Here is a 20,399-nt window from a genome sequence, read left to right as displayed (position 1 = left end):
TTTTGTATTTAGAGATCTAGTTGTAATAGCTTCAAGGTGAACTTCTTTGTTAAACTTGATCGATCGCTCATCATGATCATGATTCATGAGGGACTGTTTATTATTGCTTGCTATATATCTTAAGGGAAAATTACGAAAGATGCTTGCAGTTTAATAAAAGGTCAAAGACAACCCACATTTAAGAAGTGGTTAATACTATTTCGTAGAATCTTTAAACAAAATGCGGTAGCTAGATGAAACCGACCGATCGAGCAAGTGCCAGATGGGTCTAATGCTTTTCTTAATGCGTTAGACAGGTTGGTAATCTAGTTATAGGCTTAATTAAGTTCGTTCTTAACTCAAAATTAAGCATAAGTCATGTTCTATCTGTAATTACCTATCTGAACACGCGTTAAGATTATAGAGCAGCTAGGTTATAGTCCCTCCAGTAGTCCAGCTGTCCAGGTTAGTCATGTTCTGTAATTCACTAAACCTTGACGCTATTGTTATACTGGACTGCATGTTCACCAATAACACATATATAGCACGGCTAGCTAGCTAGAGAAGATAATTATAACTCGATTATATACAGATTAGGGATTAGTTAATTAATAATTAGTAGATATTCATTGGTCTTCTACAGAGTTTGAATATTGGCTTTCTATAAGACTTTGTTCCCCACTTAACAGACTCATGAATATCCATTAGAAGATTGTGTAGCCAAATGCTAACAAAACCTGTTTGATAACCAAGTTGATCGGAACTACTGTATATTAGCAATCGAATTTTGGAAGTATTATTTGTGTGTTTTGAATCTGTGGCTGGTAGTATTTATGCAGTCAACATGAAACGAAATTCGATTCCTTTATTTGCAGTATATATGCACCAACTTGCGAAATAGAAAAAGAATTTTAAAAATGTTCGATTTGTTTGTTCTTAAAAGTATGTATATATATCTCATACGCCACCAACTTCTTGGTCCTCATAAGTTGATCGTGATATATATGTATGCTCGACATGCTGGCTTCAAGTCTTTCATCAGCATACTAGCATAAATTATTTTCCTGAACCTGACGGCCAAAAATTGAAGAAGGAAGCAATTATGCAGTTTATCGTTAAGACGATGGATATCGTATATCTAATGATAGACTTTAATTCGTGCCAAGTCTATGAACACATCAGTACGATTTATGTGTATACTATGTTAGATGCTTGTTAATTAGTTTCACAACTCGACATACATCTTCCTTCATGAAACTAGCTCAATAATAAAATTTGTATACAGCATGTATTGGATAGTAGAGAATATTAACTTGGTAAAAGTCTCAGCCAAACAGATATACCACTGTCATATATATATGGCCAAGTTAAAGTTCAAACTCCCTCGAGCCTCTATACATGTATATGATTAGTCACACCCACAGTGACTGGGTCGGATTGAAGAGTTGAGTGTAGATGGATCAATGATCGATCACATGGATTCTTGTTGTACATCTCTGACATTTATGCAGCTGCAAATTGAGTCTCTCACAGTTTCCTTAGGTCCAAATTTCTGGAGAAGAATCTCTGAACATGATCAGTCTTTTACCTTCTTGTTGGTCCGTCACTCAGCTCCTGCCCCAACCCGACCATATTATTACCAAATGACAATGCCTTCCCTCGATTCTCTTGTTTACACAGCTTGACAGCTACATGCCTACAGCTTCTCCTAGCTTGCTTTCCTTATGCCTTGCTAGCTACCACGTACATGCAAGTGATGCAACTCTGAACCTCTACACTTTTACCTTACTAAATTTAAAGATCATACTACACTATATAGTTCCCCCACCTTAGTTTACTTATTAAGTTCACAAACGGAAGAGTAAAAATGTACGTATCACAAAAATAATGTTGTTGCACCGATAGATAGTGTGCAAGTCATGTGCTTAATGTTTTCAGACATCTCATGGCTGATTTTTGTGGATGCCGTATTCTTGATCTTGTTTTTGTGAGTAATTCCATTATGTTGAGATTGTTCAATCTATATATTAATTTTCTTTTCGATTAAAATTTTGTGCAATTTAATCTTCACTCATATCTCAAATATTAGTATTATAATTAAACAAATGACTGAGATTTCACATTATTTGTCGGTTCACTTGCACCTTGTTATATACGTAGAATAGTTCTCCTCTAAAATTTGGTCGAAACGCTCTTTTTCTTTACGGCTACATTATAGGGGTGGGCATAAAAAACGGAAATCCTGATCCCGTCCCGAAATTCATAGGGACGGGACGGGACGGGACGGGACGGGACGGGACGAAGGTCTAAAAACGTTCGTCCCGTCCCGTTTCATAATGGTGGGATGGGACGTGGGACGAATAATTTCTATCTCGCTTCATCTCGTCCCGTCCCACCTTTAATGAAAACTTAAAAATTCTTATATATTTGTATGAAAATGAAACTAATTTATGTTCTTAATAACTCCAAAATTCTATCAACTCAAATAATAATGGTAAATTATAATATTGTGAACATAATATGCATTTTTTTGTTAAAATTTCATTATTAAATGTTACTTTGTTAATGAAAAAGTAAAAATATAGGTTTTTATTTAACTTCATAGGAAGGTGGGATTTGTCTCGTCCCGTCCCGATCCCGTCTCGTCCCAACCGGGATTAATCCCGAGTGGGATGCATTCTTAAAAACCCTTGTCTAGTCCCGATTCAAAAGAGTGGGACGAGACGTGGGATGAGCCCCGTCCCGTCCCATCCCGTCCCGTGCCCACCCCTACTGCAATCGTAAATTATGCTTGGTTATCAAATTTAGGAGGGCTTTTTCTTTCCTTTTAGTTTTCAGTTTGCCACAAATATATTGTGAACAGTTGACATGTATGCGTATGGTCAGTCTGTGTGTACATGGGAAATAGATGTGTGTGTCTTTGTTATATGCACCTACACCGGATACAAATCTAAAAAACAAAAATCATATTGATGTGCATGTATAGCTAGTATGCTGTGCAATGTTTTCCTCTAGCTTGCAATAAGTTCAACTTTATTTCACGTGCAGGATGTGCTGTAGATTTGTTTCAACATCTAGCCCTTTAAAAACCTCAATTCCATTTCTCCATCCCAGCAACACCACGTATCGTATCGCCAATTAGCCAAAGATCATCCAACTTACATGGCGCTAGACGCCGTCGTTTTCCCTCGAGATCCTTACACTTCTAACAAAGACATTTACAACTTGTTAGTAGGCAGTTGGAGCTATGATGATGACCATGAAAATCATCACCATCAGCAGCAGCTGCTGCAAGAAGCCTCTTTTGATTTTCTCGGCAACCAAACAGACCACCATTTTGCTAGTTACTGCTCAACCCCTTCAATGGTTCCGCATTTCGATGAGCTGCAGCTCTCTAATCCAAACCCAGATGGGTTAACTGACTTTGATCAATCTCAGTTTCAATGTCCATCAGCGGAGGATACAGGTCAGACGACCACCGCTCGTCCCAAACGACGGCGTGCCAAGAGTAAAAAGAACAGGGAGGAGATCGAGAACCAGAGAATGACGCACATTGCTGTTGAGCGCAACAGAAGAAAACAAATGAATGAGTATCTTTCTGCCCTTCGATCTATAATGCCCGATTCATATGTTCAAAGGGTACTTAGATCTCTCTTCTTAATTAGTCGTTAATATTATTGTTATTCAAGTCTCGTGTTCATTGTACCGTCCAGCTATGATTACTTGGGATCCATTAAAAAAAAACTCTAATTACTTAGGAGATGGGAATATGATGGTGACTTTGCTTGGAATGTGAATAACTAATCCGTTTATTTCTTTTATTAGGGTGACCAAGCTTCAATCATTGGGGGTGCTATTAACTTTGTAAAGGAGCTAGAGCAACAGGTTCAATTACTTGGCGCTCAAAAGCAGAACGATTACAGTTCGGATTTGCCTTTCTCAGACTTCTTTAGCTTCCCACAATACTCATCATCAACAGCTAGTTCTAGCACTAGTACGGCTCATCAGACTAGTCATGAAAATCGATACGATTCTGATCAGACGCCGTTCGTTGATGAGCCCAAGTACGCCGCGGATATGAATGTGAGGGTTGCAGCAGCAGCAGACATTGAGGTGACTATGGTGGACAGCCATGCAAACCTTAAGGTCAGATCCAAAAGGGTTCCAAAGCAACTCCTGAAGTTTGTTTCTGGGTTGCACACACTGCGGCTAACCATTCTTCACCTCAATATTTCTACTGTTGACGACATTGTCCTCTATTCTCTTAGTGTCAAGGTAATTACTGAGCGTACTCTCTTTTTTACTAATTTACAAGTTCAAGCATAATTTGATTCAATTCTTTCTTTACAAGAGCAGGTAGAAGAGGACTGCGCGTTGAATTCAGTGGATGAAATTGCGACAGCTGTGTATCAGATTCTAGCTAGGATTCAGGAAGAGGCTATGTTGCTCTTCAATTGATCATTGGTTCTTCATCATCATCAAATTAAAATTCCCTCCTTTCTAGTTCAAATTATTAATTTATGAATTTATCCTTTAAATCAAGCCTTAAACTCGATCATTGTAGTCTTTGAATGGAATTATCATAATAATTGTAAGTTTTCTCTTCTGGAGCATGATTGACCTCTTGAAGTAGCAGGACTCAGGTATCTCTAACGTACATTTGGAACCAATCATTTGAGTTTATGAATAACACTAGCAATATAAAAGTTCAAACATGGAGTAATTAAGAATTGCAGATAGCATCAGTAAGAAGATGAAGCCTTTCTTCAATATTTCAGTCTATGCATGAATTGACACCAAATATAGATCAATCCATCAAGATTGAAGTCAAAACAGAAAGCTAGCTAGCAAGAGAAGGAAAATCCTAATATACATCAATGTGTGCTATACATCTCACATCCGACGGTCGATATTGTTTTATGAGTGGGGTCATAAAAATAATATATGTTGTCAACCGTCGGATATGAGATGTATAACATACATTGATGTATAGTAGATTAAGCCGCAAGAGAATGCTGCCATACATTGACAGCTTTTGAACATACATATAGTACAGCTTTTCTGCATGCAACCCTAGCTAGCCAACACCCTACATTTCCCAAAAAAATAAAAAAAAAAGAACCTATTGATCAAAAGTGTAAATACAATTATTGAAGGCCATACGTACCAAGGTATGAATACATGAAAATGGTAAATATTTTCATTTAGCGAATGAAAAACTACAAATTTTGATGTAGTACTAGTTTCGCTATTCCAAAATTTTCAACGACCAAAGAGAGTTGCGAGACATTTTATATGACCTGGAACTGATATGTGATCATTCTGGGAAGGCAAGCTAGTATGACCTCAAATATATAGCCGTACGTTGTTCAATCTCGAATTCCCAGGTGATTAAAAACGGTGAATTATATGTCGGGTTAAAGAGTGTCGATGCATAGAGCCATTTATAATGAATGTGCTAAACTGATAATAAGACGCTTTTATAGGAAATAATATTTTGAGATTATGAAACTTTCTTGCAACTACTTTCCAAACAAAAACCTAAAACACTCTCTCCCTGACGAAAGAGCTGCCACAACAACAATGGCCTTAGTGCTCCCGTTCTGTGGTGCTCCGCACCGGTGAGGCTTGCCTCGTTTTTACCATGAGGCCGCCGGACATGTATTGTTAATTTGGAGTCCTTTGGTTTTGTGGATCTGTGGTGCCTGAGACTTTGCTGGTTTGATTTGGTTTGTTTTGTTTCATTGCTTTTCGAGTTGTACATTGTGGGTTCGGTTCCAAGTGTGGCACAAGAGGATGCTCTGTTTCTTAACGGAGACTAAGGCGTTGTTTCTTCATCAAGGTGGTGGTGATACTCCTAGGGCGCAATACTTCTCTCTTTGCAGTGGTTTGGTGCTCATGGAGCCTCTTCTTCTCATTCAGGTGGGGAGGCATGCGACTTGATCTCATGAAGGGGTGGTTTCTTCTTGAAGGTTGGGTCATGGACCAGTGTGGCGGTGGGATTGTGTTGTGAGAAGTGGAGTTGGGAACAAGGCTGGGTCAAATGTTGGGTTTAGGGTTTTTCTTTCTATGGGCCTTGTGGACTTCATATATTATGCTAGCCCCTAGTTTTTATTTTCTCTAATAATACTCCACCTTTCGCGTAAGTGTAGTGGGATCTCGACCTTATATTGCCTTTTAGTTTCGTTTTATGTTATCTAGTAGGTAGCACCTGCTAAGGGTGGCTTGTCACCCTCTGCATGATTCTTGTGATCGTTGAGTTTTGTGCTCTTTGTGGCTTAATGCTAAATAAATTCATTTCATTCCCTAAAAAAAGATAATAAGACACTTTTGTTTAGAAAGAGAGAATTATTGGAGGGATCATGGATCAGATGATAGAATTATGCGCATGTATGTGTGTGTATATTTTCCCTTGTTAAGAGCTCGGTAACTCCATCTATCCATACTCCATAGAGACTTTCCTGGCTTTATCGATCGATCACCTTCACTGGCCTAACTTCTTCCCACTATGATTGCTTTAACGAGCATTTCTTGACGGAAAAAATTTGTGTACAACCTGATATGTACGTGCGTGTCCAAACTATCTTTTATTTGTCTACTTTTCGCAATGTAAATAAAAAATTTAAACAGTTCAAAAGTTAATTAAACTAATAAAGATCATGTTTGCAAAAAATTGATGTAAACAAAAATTGTCTTCATAGTTGATTGCATTAAATAAATTGACGGTTGATCATGAGACTACTAACTTTCACCATAACTGTTAATTTATTTGATGCAATCGATAAAACAAACGATTTTTATTTATGTTAGTCTTTTATAAAAAGGATCTTTAGTAATAAACTAAATTTTTAAACGATTAAAATCATATATTTATAATCCCAAAAATATGTAAATGGGTAAGAGTTATGACGCACAGTTACATATTAGGTTGTACGCAAATTTTTTCCTTTCTGAAATGTTAGTTAAAGCTATCAAGTGGGAAGAAGTTAAGCAAGTGAAGGTGATCGATCGATAAAGCAAGGAAAGTCTCTAGACCTCGTCCTAAGGCTCTTAACTTACCAACTAGCTAGGCAATACCAACCCGGCCATCCGATCTATTTCCAATTTTATTATTACTTTATTAGCATTCTCTGTTGAGATTAATATTTTAAAGCGTTAGTCGAGACATTTCCTAAAGAGTGGCGTAAGTCTTGACTCTTGAGGCAAGGCGCATATATCTCATTGTCTAAAGTGATATTTCCATACTAAAGTTACTCTAGGATGCTAAAAAAAACACATTACAGTATTTGATTTCACATGGAATCATAAAATTATTGTCCAATATAATTTTGTTTAATGATATAATCTCTCAATTGTAAATGAGAGGTTGTGAGTCAACTAATTAATGGAATGACCTAGTTTTAATATTTCAGTAAACTTGATATGAATTAGTTTGTGACGTTACAAGTAATTATGAACAGTCATACTAGTCACTGATGGATAATGATCCGGAGCATCGTAAGTAAGAACAGAGTTAGAGAAATGTTGAGCAGTGTAGCCAGCTAGTAAAATTTGATTATAAACCCAGAGCTAGTTATGTAACTACAAATATAAGAAGTTCAATTGGCCGGTAAAACTTACGTACACTATCTCAAAATCATTAAAACAACGGTTCTAGCTAAATAGCTAATTCACCATCTAAGAAATAGTTAAACTCAGCGATCGGATCCTTGCTACCCATCGCGCTGCTACTAATTAAGTAGAACGAATCCCCCAGACGAGTCTTCGATAGTTGGATGGCTTATACAGAGCACAGTAAGGGCAACCACCGTCGTGATTTTAATGCTACTTACAGATAAAAATTCCGTATACACGTATAGTCAACTTACTAAAATTTAAGATTACTTTCAAGTTTCAACATATAGCACAACTAGTTATCTTTCTCATTTGGAACAAACCCACCTGAAATATTCTGTGTATTTTTGATGTACGCCGACGGGAGGATCAATGAAGGCCTCTAGTGGAACATACTGACGCCTTCCGATACATGCATGCTGAAGTTTAAGATATTTATTTAGATTTGTTGGCATCAGTATTTGAAAGAGAAAACAAAAAGAAACAAAGAATACATACGTAATATAACAGATCGAATATATATGGATGGAGATCGGAGGATCTCGAAACCAAAAGGATAAATATGGAGATCTACAAGAGCGGAAGATTTCGACAAAAAATATTAAAGAAAAGAAAGAATAGATGACGATCGATCATATACCTAACATGCTTCCATTCTAATCGGAAGCAAATTTTCCGACCACAATTCATTTGCCTATCATTCTAAACTCATGTCATGTGTCTTTTTTCAACTCATATTTACATAAAAATTGAGCAATTAAATACATTACATGGGTTTAGAATGGTAGCATAATGTGGATAAATAGAGGGTGCTTGGCAAATTTTTTTTCTTTATCATTGAAATCCTTATTAAGAGCATGTAAATCCCATTGCTTGCGACAATGCCGGTAACCCCCAACTAAACCAGTGATACCAAGAACAGCGATGACAAACTCTGCCATTTAATTTCCTCTAGAGCTTTGATCTGAACTGATCGATATGAGGCTTAATTAGTTTTTTAATTTCTTCTCCAAAATCATCTGAAAGTTAAATATGTATCAGCTTATCAAGCATGTTTTCTTTGAGCACAAGCTAGGTTAATACTGTTTTTCGTGAAAGAAAATGAAACATTTATTTTTACCAAAGAAGAAAAAAAAGGATAATGATGATTGCAGCCGGTAAATATAGCGCGCATTACGATCAGATATTTGCGTCCTAGCTACTTTTAATGGAGGAAAAAAAATACAGTTTCTTTACTTTCTTATTGCCAAAGAAATTAAACAGTTCCTTATTACCAAAGAAAAGAACTGACCGAAGAGATGACTACAGAGAAAAGATTAACAACCGAGGCTAGGGTTTTTCCAACTTCAGTCTGGAAATTAATACTTTAAGTACTAATTTTACAACTTCAGAATAATGCATTATGAAATTGTATTATTTCTAATTTTGTGATTGTGGGGTACGTCGAAATTACGCAAATTAAACAATCCATGCATTTTGTAATGGCTGAACGGATCGATGGTTTGTGCACGTACCAACAGCCGAGTCATCAAAAATGTTTTTTTCTTCCTTTTGTTTTTGAGACATGTTTACTAATTTGTAATGCAATAGAGAATGGAGAAATTGATTACGGGATGAGTAAATTTCATCGTTTACTAACACATAAAGAAATTGAAATTAATGTGGATCTCACCTTTTAATCAGGAATCGATTCCCCCTAACTTGATACCTGAAAGGAGAGGTGAGTATCAATATCAAAGCTCGGGAATTTTTTCTACCAAAACTACCCCTCATTTAATTTCAATATATGTTATTGTTAAGACTCAAAAACAAACAACATATTTCGTGAGACTCAAAGTTAGTGACAATTTTTGTCTAGTAAAAATTAAAGAAGATTTATATATATATATATATATATATATAATCGATATGTGATATCTAGTTTATACTATCAGATTATGAAAAGCAAATGGAAAATAAATAACAATGTGAATAACCTATGAATAAAGTCTTGTGTTTGATCATTATCGAAATGTACAAATTCTTACGATATGGTAAATAGAAAAATGTGTGACTTCATTTATATATCGGTATTTTTGTAATCAAATTGGTTTTAGTTCTAATTTCCTTACGGTAAATAAAAACATTAATCGTACATAATTCATTTTGTTTCTGATCTGATTTCATGTTGTAAGTAAATAACTCAATTGAAATGGATCTCCGTACACAATTTTATTCCATCTCTCATTCTTGATGAATTTCATTCATGAGGAGTTCAATTTTAAGTTAATAAACATGCCCATGTGATTACCAGAATGTATAGTATCATTGAGACCTCTTCATGCGACATAAATGTTGTTTAAATTTGTGTGGTAAGGATGTTCACCCAATAACATTACGAAATGAATGTAGTAATATGGATTGTAGTAATATATTGGATTTCGTCTCTTTATAAATATTTTAAATTTTAACCATGTAAAATACTAAAATGAGAGCGTAAATTTCACTCTCATTATTCCATTATACCAGTTGTAGGATATATTAGAGTATAGAGCTGGCATGGTACGGTTACCAACATTTTTTTATCATTACCAATTACCAACCAACTATAATCGATAAATAAAATTTTATTACCATTACCAACTACCAAAGTCAGTATACCGACATGTTGGTACGGTACGGTACATGTTGGTACGGTACGGTTGGGCCTTTACCAACATTAAATTGGGCCAGTTTTTTTTCATGAAAAATAAGACATGACCCAAATCTTTTAGGGTTTTCCTGCTATGAAATAATCAACAAAGAGTTATAAAACCAACTTAACAAGGTTCATACAAGTGAATCATACAACATTATAACCACAAAATCATAAATACAGTTCAAAACTTCAAATTGTTCAATAACACATTAACAAATCACAAACATAGTTGAGAACAAGCTGCTGGACTGCTGCAAGGCTGCAGTGTTGCTTGTCAGCCTAGATGCCTAGTCATCCAACCATCCCTTGTAGTTCACTAGCTCTTGAGTTCTTTTGTCATTAACAAACAAGAAAACACAAAACTGAGAGAAATGTTTAGTATACAGAAAGCCAACAACCTAAAATATGCAACAATGCAATAATTTGACAGGTAATTAACACCTAGATGGTGAAACATTGAAACATGATGAGCTGTGAATGGAGACACTGATGGCAGCTAATCAATCTTTCATACAGTGACTCCAATTGTAGCCCTAGTTCAAGACCCACAGAACTATAAAGAAAAACAAAACAACCATATGAAAAATGGATCACAAATCTCAATTGACTGCTACACACTATTTTACCCAGAACTTCCAGTAAGCTCTATTGGGGTTGGTGCCTCAAATACTTGACCATCATTGAAACCACTTTCTGCAAAAAAAAAAAACCAAATTCACATAGTTATAAAATAATAATAATAATAATAATAATAATAATAAGGTATGATATTTCATATCCATTCACAATGTAAAAAGTCTAGTTACCTCTCTCAAGTTCCTCTAACTCATAGTAAAATTTAGGTATTCTTCAATAGGATCCCTGTATATGTTTGGTGGATCAGCCCTTAGCCAATCACTAGTGCACACAAGGGCTTCCACCATTCTCGGTGTCAATGATGCTCTAAAAGGATCAACAATTCTATCACCTAAACTAAATGCATTTTCAAATGCCATTGTTGAGCAAGGAATAGCAAATATATCCTTGGCCAGCTTTGATAGCACTGGATAGGTTGCCTCATTGCCTTTCCACCACTTGGCAATTTCAAAACCCTTGGATAAAAGGTTGACATATCTATCGGATAAGTATTGATAAACTTCGGTTCTTATGCACAGAGATTGCTCAGCCACCCTCTCCCTAGCTATCTCCCTGCTAACTTCATCGAGTTCATCCAAATCTTCAATTTCCATTTCAGCCATATCACTACCAGAAGCATGCCCAGTCATATCAATATTTTCTTCACATTTATATTCATTATACATCTTCATCAAGACCTTCTTCAAGTCAGCTTCTATGGATTCAATTACTTGGGGACTTGCTTTTACTTTTTTCATTGCCATTTTAGCCCACTGCAACTTGTATCTTGGGTCCAAAACATTAGCTATCATGACAACCTTGTTCACCACCTCAAAACTGCTCCAATACTTGTCAAACTTGGCCTTCATAGACAAAGCAAGTTTCTTCAAAACCGGATCAGGAGAGTCACAAGCCTTGTCAATCTCAGTCTGCAATGTAATCATCTCCACAAATAATATGTTTGCAGTCACTGATTTCCATGCACTCAGTTTAATAGTAGCTTCATAAAATTTCTTCAAAAACAAAAAAAATGCTTCAGCATCCCTCCAGTTTTCATAATTCGGTGGTCCAATCTTATCCTCAAAATAGCTTATAAATAAAGCATCTTCTTCTGCCATCCTCCCAAAAACAGCTTCATATTTCAAAGCAGCTTGCAGCATAAGAAATGTGATGTTCCATCTTGTTATAACATCTAATGGAACATTTGCATTAGCCCTGCATTGCTCCAAAACAATAAACTCCCTAAACTTATCAAGCCTAGCAGATGAGCTCCTAACATACTTTGCACAATTCCATATTGCTGCAACCCCTTTTCCAATTCCTTCAAACCATCCTTAACTATCAAGTTAATAATATGGCAAGCACATCGTAAATGCAAAAATTCACCATCAAACATCAAAGTCTTGTAACCCTTCAACCTTCTCTTCATGTATTGCACTGCCACATCATTAGCAGATGCATTATCGACAGTGATGGAAAACACTTTTGAGATCTCTCATTGCCTCAAACATTGCTCCACAGCTCTACCAATATCATCACCTTTGTGACTGACAATTGGACAAAATTTTATGATTATTTTGTGCAATTTCCAGTCAACATCCATAAAATGAGCTGTAAGAACCATGTAGTTGATGTTTTGTATCGATGTCCAAGTGTCTATGGTGATTGAAATCCTTGTGTCTGATGCCTTCAAGCCATTCAACAAAATTGTCTTCTCATGATTAAACTTATCTAATACACCCTTGGCAACCTGCCTTCTATTCAATATAATCCAATGCGGTTGTAATTCATTAACAAAAGCCTTAAAACCATCCTTCTCCACATGCCTAAAGGGCAGTTCATTCTTTATTATCATCTCTATGCATAGATCATCAATCCTCTGTTTGTTAAACCTATGGGGTTTTCCTCCAGACACATTATTTAGGTTTAGTTTGGCCTGTTTAGAATCAGATTCAGAAGTTTGCTTGTTTGCTTCGCCATACATTGGGTGTGACTCACATTTCCTCACATGGTTCCACATTGAGCTTGTCCCATTTCTTCTAACTACACACAATAACTCAGTACCACAAGTGTTGCAGGTGCACCATTCCAGATCTACTTCACCATTTGGTGACCTACATCGAGTAAAGAATTTCCAAAGACGACTTTTGTTCACATGTTCTTTTCTTTTTCTTCCACAAGAAGGTTGTGAGCTACTTTCTGGTTGAGGTTCATATTGAGGTTCAGGGGTAGGGGGAGGAGGAGGAGGGTGTGGAGGTAGTTCAGGGACAGGGGGAGGTCCTAATAGGGATATCTTTATGTGTTCCTCTACATGTGCGGTCGATTGAACATATGGAGATGAGCTACTAGTTCTATTATGAGACAATGTTGTATCCACTATGAAAATTGAAAAACAAAAACCAATAAAAATCCAAACCCTTTGAACAAAAGTACAAAACATAAGATGAATCCAAATTGAGAAAGAGATCACACCTTGTGCGCCAGTGCCCCTCCCTTGCGTGCCTTGCCTGCCCCTCCCTAATGCGCTTCCGATCATCCTAATCCTTTGGCGACCCATCCTCGATCTACAATTCACACACAGAAAGAGGGAGAGTTATCGAGCTCAAAAACCTAGAAATCCAGAAAGAGGGAGAGTTATCTAAGAGAATCGAATTAAAGGTCAAATCAAAGCTCAAATCGAAGTTTAATTACCTGTGAGAGAGAAGTTGAGAGAGGTTGAGCTTGTCTGAGGTCAGCGACGAGCTTGTCTGAGAGAGATGAAAGAGATCTGGTCGGAGATCGTAGAGAATTAAGAGAATCGAGAGAGATCGAGAGGCTAGAGAGGTAGCGACTGAGAGCGGTTGAGCTCGAGAGGAAGCGACGGAGACGGCTGAGAGTGGTCGAGCTTGAGAGTAAGCGAGAGTGATTGGCGCTGAAGGCTGAAGCTGCGAATGAGGTATGACCGTATGACTGTATGAAGAAATTAACTGTCGGTACGGTAATTACCATGGTAATGAAAATCTATTACCGCACTGTACCGCCAAATCTATAATTGGTACGGTAACCAACCGCAAAAGTCGTTAACCGACATAGTCAGTTACTAATTTAATTGGCTCGGTTGGTTTTGCGGTAATCGTGGTAAATTCCCATACCATGCCAGCCCTATTGGAGTACATAAATTCTCCCACATTCAATATTCAATATTGTAGATCTTATATATGAAAGAGTTTTATTTAGGTTCACGCCCTTTTACCCATTACTAGTTAACTGTGTTTGATACGTTATACGTACTTAGATAACCTCATCAAAAGTGCATGCATTTGCTAGTTGGTGTAGAGTTGCTAATGTTTGGATTAAAGAGACTCCCACTATTATTCGGGATGTTCTCCTCGAAGATGGTTGTTGTAATATTGATAAGGGTTTAGGCATAACCCCCACCAAATGTTGAGCTGCATATGCATTTGCTAGAATATGAATAAATGAAAATATGGATTCAACAAGAAGTTCATTGACAACCGGAATAAAAGTTATAAGTTCATATTGTAACGCATAAAACCAACAAACACCAAATGAACCTACATATCCAAACTCTAGAAGAAATAAAAATAATACTGATCTCAATCAACCCATCATTCACCAACCATGAACGATTAGACCGGCATGTTCAACTGTCCAAGAAAATAAAAGAAATTGTAATGCTAGAGAGAAGAAAATCACAATATTGAAACGCAAACTGGTTCATTACAACAACAAAGAAGAAGATATTCAAACCGATAACATTCCTATTACTGTTGAAAGATAAATAGAGTCGAGCTTTGTATATACGTATACCTATCGCATAAAGCTGCATTCATGGCCAGTCTTGAGATCTCAAGGGTCTTGTGCGAAATTTAAAGGTGGCTTAAATATATATAGCGAAACTATAAAACTATATAATTATAGTTGTGATTGTATGTTTCGTACTTTCGTAGTCTAAAAAAATTGATGTGATCATAAATATGTATTGGGTCTTCTAAAATCTAAACTATGTAATACATTAATTTCATTATACAATCAAGACTCCCACACAATATTGATATGATTTGATGCCTACTAAAAATATCAAAAAACAAAAAACAACAAGAATTATGGAAATTGGGTATTGAACCCAGGATCTCACTAGAAAACTACCAACCTCATATGGTGTGAAGACTAGTTTGCCGCGCTGGTGTCTTCGGATGGTGGAGCTTCTCCACTCTCTTTGGAGAGAAAGGGGTTGACGGCGGGATTGTGAGTTCTCCTCTCTTCTCCGGTAAGGCTTGTAACGGCGATTGGAGAGTGGGATCCCCTCTTCTCTAATCGTGAATTAGCTTCATGGTCTTTGGATCCAGGATCTGGTGGAGATCTGGGTCGAATGCCTCGTCGTCGTGGTGAGATCATATTTGTGGATGTCGCCCGCAGGATCAGGTTGTATACGCCGAGTGGTTGACGAGTTTGCTTGTGAATGACGACGTTGGGGCTATGTGGCGGTCTGGGCTCGAAAACCTGATTGGTTTTGGCATTGTTCCCGAATTAATGAATGATGGTTTCGATCCTGGTCGAGATTGTGATCTTGGTGAGTTGGTCGACCGTGTTGGCGTAGTTGTGTACCGACTTGTGGCGGTGACGGCTTCTGATATGGTTATAGTTGGATCTCAAGCGGCGGTGATGAAGACGGTGGCTGCTATGTCGAGACATATCTTGGCCCTCCTAGGGTTGTATGTGATTGGGCTTTGGGCTTGTGTTAAGGCTAAATGGGTCAGCTTTATGGCTTCTGCTAGACGGGCGGAGTGGGTTTGGCTCGATTGGGTTTTTTGACCCAAAATATGACTTAGTTTTGAGTCGGTCACAGTGTTTTGGAGATTTGGTTGCAACTATTTATCTAATCTTTTAATTTTTGCTAAGCACTGAAATAATGGTGTTATAAACGGTATTCATTGTAGGTGTATGTTTTTGGCTTTGTAAGCTTAGTAATTTTCTAGGTTTGAATGACCAAATGAGATGACTCTTATTATCGGTCTTTATGAGTGTGTTATCTTTGTATTCTTACTAAATTAAATCTTATTGACTTTCGTATTTAAAAAAAAACTTGAAACACATAATTTCAACTAGTTGTTTGGATTCAATTAATAATGAAGTGCATATGTAATGTTCTTGGTTCAAAGGACAAGGCATCAGACAGCAAATACCGATTATGTATCGGGTTTCGTATGTATCAAGATACAAAAATATCCCAGTTCTGCACACTAGTCCCCAAACCCAAAACTTTTGGAGCCATTCCTAAAGCCTTTAAGAAGAATAAGAGGAAGCTGGCTAGGAAGATGAAATTGCGACGTGTATAATAAGATCGAAAACTTTTCGAGCCATTCCTAAAGCCTTAAAGAAGAATAAGAGGAAGCTGGCTAGGAAGATGAAATTGCGACGTGTATAATAAGATCGAAAATCAGTTACTCCAAAGGCGCCGGCTATTGCCATGACTGCAACTAAACTTGGACCAGCAATAAGACCACTAAACGTGGGATCCATTGGGTTATATTACTTATATATCAGGATAAAACAAAATGGAGAGGGCAAAGAAAGAAATATTCGGAAAATTAATTAAGGATTTAAGCCCTCAGATTACTCATCAAACTACCACTAACATGTCAATTTGGAGCGAGTGACCTTCTCTTCAAGTAACCTGCTCTTCAAGAACCTGTTAATATTAATTAGAAGACTATAACCCCAATTGAAAAAAGAAAAAAGAAAAAAGAAATCATGAACATCATATTGGCCCTTGGTTGAAAGTTTTGAGATGCCGCAAGACTCAATTAATATTGGTCTTTCAAATGATTAGCTTACAAGAATACAACAAACCGAAATCAGCTGATTTGTGAGGAACACATAGTTACTGCAAAATCATTCTCCTGCTGGTATTAGGAATCTATGATGACTACCTAAGCTACAGAGCCTACTGTTAAGCTTATACATATTTCCCCCTGTACTTTGGCTTTTGCTCTTTTGTAGCTTTGGCATCATCGGCCCCATTTAATTGGGCATCGGCGGGACTAAAAACTGCAGAGTGAAGGTTTCCATCTTCTAACCACTTTAGATGGTTCTCCTTGAAGTCAATGTGTTTAATTCTGGCTGCTTCTGCAACTTCTTCAGTGTATAGACTTGTCTTAACCATCGTTAGCAACACTCGAATGTAACGTGAGCTCAGAATCTGCTCAGAAGAAGCAACCAATTTAAAACACGGGTGCTCTGGGAATTGGGATTCTGCATTTTCGTCTTCTCTCAAAACAGGATAGAAGAACACAAGCCTCCCACCCATTACAAGCATCCTGGCAGCAAGGTCAAGCAAATCATGTACACACTCAACCAAGGTGTAAGCGCCAGTTGATGGAATATGGCCTGTCCTCTTGTCATCAGGTACAATGTAAGGGCCAACAACCCCTTTGAGCAACTTCCGCCCGCCTGATTTGCGCCCACCGGCACGAACACCGTAAGGAGGGTCACATATTATGGCATCAAATACCTATAGCAACCAAACAATGAAACAAACAAAGTCATCAGTGCCTAGAAGACACCAAACATGGCACTTATACTTTTCCAAATAAGAGCCATATGTTTTTAAATGCTTAACCCTCTTACAGTTATGTATATGTAGCAGGTATTACAAAAAATAAGCCATCTTCCTTTAAAAAGCAACCAGATCACCATAAATAAGCCCTTCTAACAGGGTTTTCTGTCCCCATTTTAATCGGAGAGATGACAGATATGATACATATTGAAACAAGTCTGGGAATGCAACTGAAGATGATTTTCACTTTCAGAAGGCAATAATGTTGAAAATATGATATCGATAAGATATATGAAAAGAAGGGTGGGCAGCTACCACATAACTACTGTTCAACTACCAAATTGTCACCCAAAACTGTTCTACCAAAATTTGACAGTATCGAAAAGAAAGAAGCACAATGCTTGTTCAATTAAGCTTGTAAACCAATACAAAAAAGGAAGTAGTTGGTAGTAACACTAGAAGAAATAGAGAGAGTACCTCTTTCAACCCAGAACGCCAAGGAGGAAGATTATTATCTGCCCTTAACAAAGCAATCGGCATGGGTAATCCATACTGTAAAAAGGTTGTGGACTAATAAGTACAATCAATTATAAATTATTGGCAAATAAAAGCTTCCTACCAAATACGTGTTTTCATACACTGTTCATTATCATAAGCAGCGGCATAGGTTGTTTTTTTTTTTGAGAAGCATGTCATAGTATCTGAGTGCTGATGAAATTTAAAATTCAGTAGCAGATACAGAAATGGAACATTGCAAGCCAAAAAGTCATAAAGCACATTCACCTGCTTGAAATTGCTCCAAACATTACAATCAGGGCCGCGCCCATCACGTACCACCCTGATATCAATATCTGCACCCTGAAAAATTTGAAAGTACATATGACAACATAGTTATATGAATGCATGATCTAAAAGTATCAACTGCAACGTAATTCAGACTTTACTATTTGTAGAGAGAGAGAAGTGTGAACCATTGTCATGGCTCCAAAATGAGCAGCAGCTACGAGAATACTCCCAGTGCCAACAAAAGGGTCGTAAACCAGCTTCCCTGGTGTGGCTAAAGCTTGGTTGGCCATTAGGAATGCGATTTCTGCATCCATGGCTGTTGGGCCAAGATATGTGAGGCTTTTCAGTTGATAAGTTGGTAATAGCTTTCTATCAGCACCACCAATCTCCCGACCAAAAAAGATTCTTCTTTCAACTATTGGCGGAAGACCATTATTAGCTCCATAATCATCAGTTTCCATGAGCCAGAACTTGTGCTCTGGACTTTTTAAATTAACTCGACCCTGCCACAAATAGATCAGAAACAACCCCCACCATCAATGACAACGGAGAATTATTTCAAATCAGTATCTACAGCTAGTTATGGATGTTGTGATGCTACAAAATATTCCACGAGCATATCATTGCAGACTTGGCAGCTTGATTGTGTAACGGAATATCTATCCTAAAATACATCCGAAGAACAAAGCTTTATTAAGATTATCACCTTGAAAGGGATGTAGTGAAACCCCTGAATGCGTTGGGTTTGCTCCTGGAGGCTGATGACCTTCCCAAATGTGTCCACATTAATCTTAAAAGTACTGTCTGCCTCTAGGTATGGCAACTTCCGCTCATCTGGGTAATTCCGTATAGACTCTTCTAGCTCTTCATAATTACCTCCTTCTCCCCATAGTTCATACATTCCTTTCACTAGTATGCCTACCACATAGCAAGTTCAACGTATAAAATTCACGGCACCTTTCGTACAGAACTGTTTTGTTTTCTAAGCATATCATCATAAGCCATTGAGACACCAAACAAGTTAAAAGCAATTTTACTAAATGAGACCAGCGGAACATAATGGTGTTGTTCCATTGTCCCTTAAAGCTAGTAAAGTGGTTATGCTGAAGCAGAGCCATAAAATTTAAGACTTGAACACTACAGGGTATACACTGTTACACTTACACAAATTCTCCATATAAGAAATACATCAATACCTCGAAATGAAATTCCCAAAATAACCCAAAGAATCAAATTTTGAACCTTAATACCTAATCTCATTGAGGATAAGAATCTGGGTTTCCACACAAACTACTAATCAAAACCAATCTGGGTTTTGCCTACAACTCCAACAAATCATACTATAGTGTTCAAGAAAGTAAAGCCAACCCAACAAAACAACACAAACTGCCAAACATAACCCAAAAAACCAAACTGTTAAGCTAAGCAGTAATCTCAGCAAACAAAACTGATCTGATCAAAACAAAGAGACAAAGAGTAGTTGGACTAACTGCGATTGGCGATTTTGGCGGCGACATCCTCGGATGGAAGATTGACGAAATGAAAGGGGGAGTCTTGGTGGTGGTGCAGTGGGAGCCTCCATTGCAAATCGTGGAGTTCGTCTTCGGAGCAGAAGAGTTGGGCTAGTGATTCAACCTCGGCTTTTCTGTAGTCTAGTAATCTGTGGAAGAAGAAGCAAAGGTACCACATCGTGCTTTTTTGCTTCTTCTATATGGGTTTTGGGTGCAATGGGGAAAACAAGAGGGAAAACCTTAGACTAAAACCCTGTACTGTTGTATAAAAGTACGGAGATTTTGGGGGAGGAATGGGGCGGGTACGTATTTCTCTACGGACTGCGTACGTAAACTTCAAACGACGTCGCATAAGAGTTTTCTTTTTCCTCCCTTCCCCTTTCGGGGAGTGAAATTTGCACTCTTCATTTTACACTCCTCATTTAGAAAATTATTTGGAAATCAAGTACTATCATGTGACCTGGCGGACTGGGAAACATTGGAAATTAGCGGGTGAGTATATATGTCACACATCCCACATCGTCCGTAGAAAACTATATTAATGTAATTTATGTGATAACTTAACACACTCAAGTGAGACGTGTTTTGGATTGAAAACCCATTTAAAGCACACTTTGTCTCAACTGTAGTGTCAATGGTTTGCAAATTTCTCATTTGA

At 37.4% G+C, this 20,399-nt stretch overlaps 2 protein-coding genes across 2 annotated transcripts; one reads left to right on the top strand and one right to left on the bottom strand.

The window, feature by feature from the left end:
- Positions 1-3,092: 3,092 nt before the first annotated feature.
- On the top strand, positions 3,093-4,529 carry LOC126798813 (transcription factor bHLH94-like). Its single transcript, XM_050525876.1, has 3 exons — positions 3,093-3,618; positions 3,805-4,254; positions 4,336-4,529. The coding sequence occupies exons 1-3, from the start codon at positions 3,142-3,144 to the stop codon at positions 4,435-4,437; spliced, it is 1,029 nt and encodes a 342-aa protein (XP_050381833.1). The 5' UTR covers positions 3,093-3,141; the 3' UTR covers positions 4,438-4,529.
- A 12,140-nt stretch (positions 4,530-16,669) lies between these two features.
- On the bottom strand, positions 16,670-19,955 carry LOC126799154 (uncharacterized). Its single transcript, XM_050526284.1, has 6 exons — positions 19,721-19,955; positions 18,937-19,148; positions 18,416-18,733; positions 18,228-18,302; positions 17,922-17,996; positions 16,670-17,399 (listed from the first exon to the last, which is right to left on the bottom strand). The coding sequence occupies exons 1-6, from the start codon at positions 19,917-19,919 to the stop codon at positions 16,845-16,847; spliced, it is 1,434 nt and encodes a 477-aa protein (XP_050382241.1). The 5' UTR covers positions 19,920-19,955; the 3' UTR covers positions 16,670-16,844.
- Positions 19,956-20,399: the final 444 nt, after the last annotated feature.

This window comes from Argentina anserina, chromosome 6, assembly GCF_933775445.1.
Source record: "Argentina anserina chromosome 6, drPotAnse1.1, whole genome shotgun sequence".
NCBI lineage: Eukaryota > Viridiplantae > Streptophyta > Magnoliopsida > Rosales > Rosaceae > Argentina > Argentina anserina.
The sequence above is the reverse complement of the archived record's forward strand: the minus strand, read 5'-3'. Positions and strand labels throughout refer to the sequence as shown.

Excerpts from the sequence above, each read along its gene's own strand:
- LOC126798813 (XM_050525876.1), top strand. The coding sequence starts at position 3,142 with ATGGCGCTAGACGCCGTCGTTTTCCCTCGAGATCCTTACACTTCTAAC. Across the intron at positions 3,619-3,804 it reads CCGATTCATATGTTCAAAGG|GGTGACCAAGCTTCAATCAT; the intron begins GTACTTAGATCT and ends TTCTTTTATTAG. Across the intron at positions 4,255-4,335 it reads TCTATTCTCTTAGTGTCAAG|GTAGAAGAGGACTGCGCGTT; the intron begins GTAATTACTGAG and ends TTACAAGAGCAG.
- LOC126799154 (XM_050526284.1), bottom strand. The coding sequence starts at position 19,919 with ATGTGGTACCTTTGCTTCTTCTTCCACAGATTACTAGACTACAGAAAA. Across the intron at positions 18,734-18,936 it reads TTCACTACATCCCTTTCAAG|GGTCGAGTTAATTTAAAAAG; the intron begins GTGATAATCTTA and ends TATTTGTGGCAG. Across the intron at positions 17,997-18,227 it reads TTTGGAGCAATTTCAAGCAG|TATGGATTACCCATGCCGAT; the intron begins GTGAATGTGCTT and ends ACCTTTTTACAG.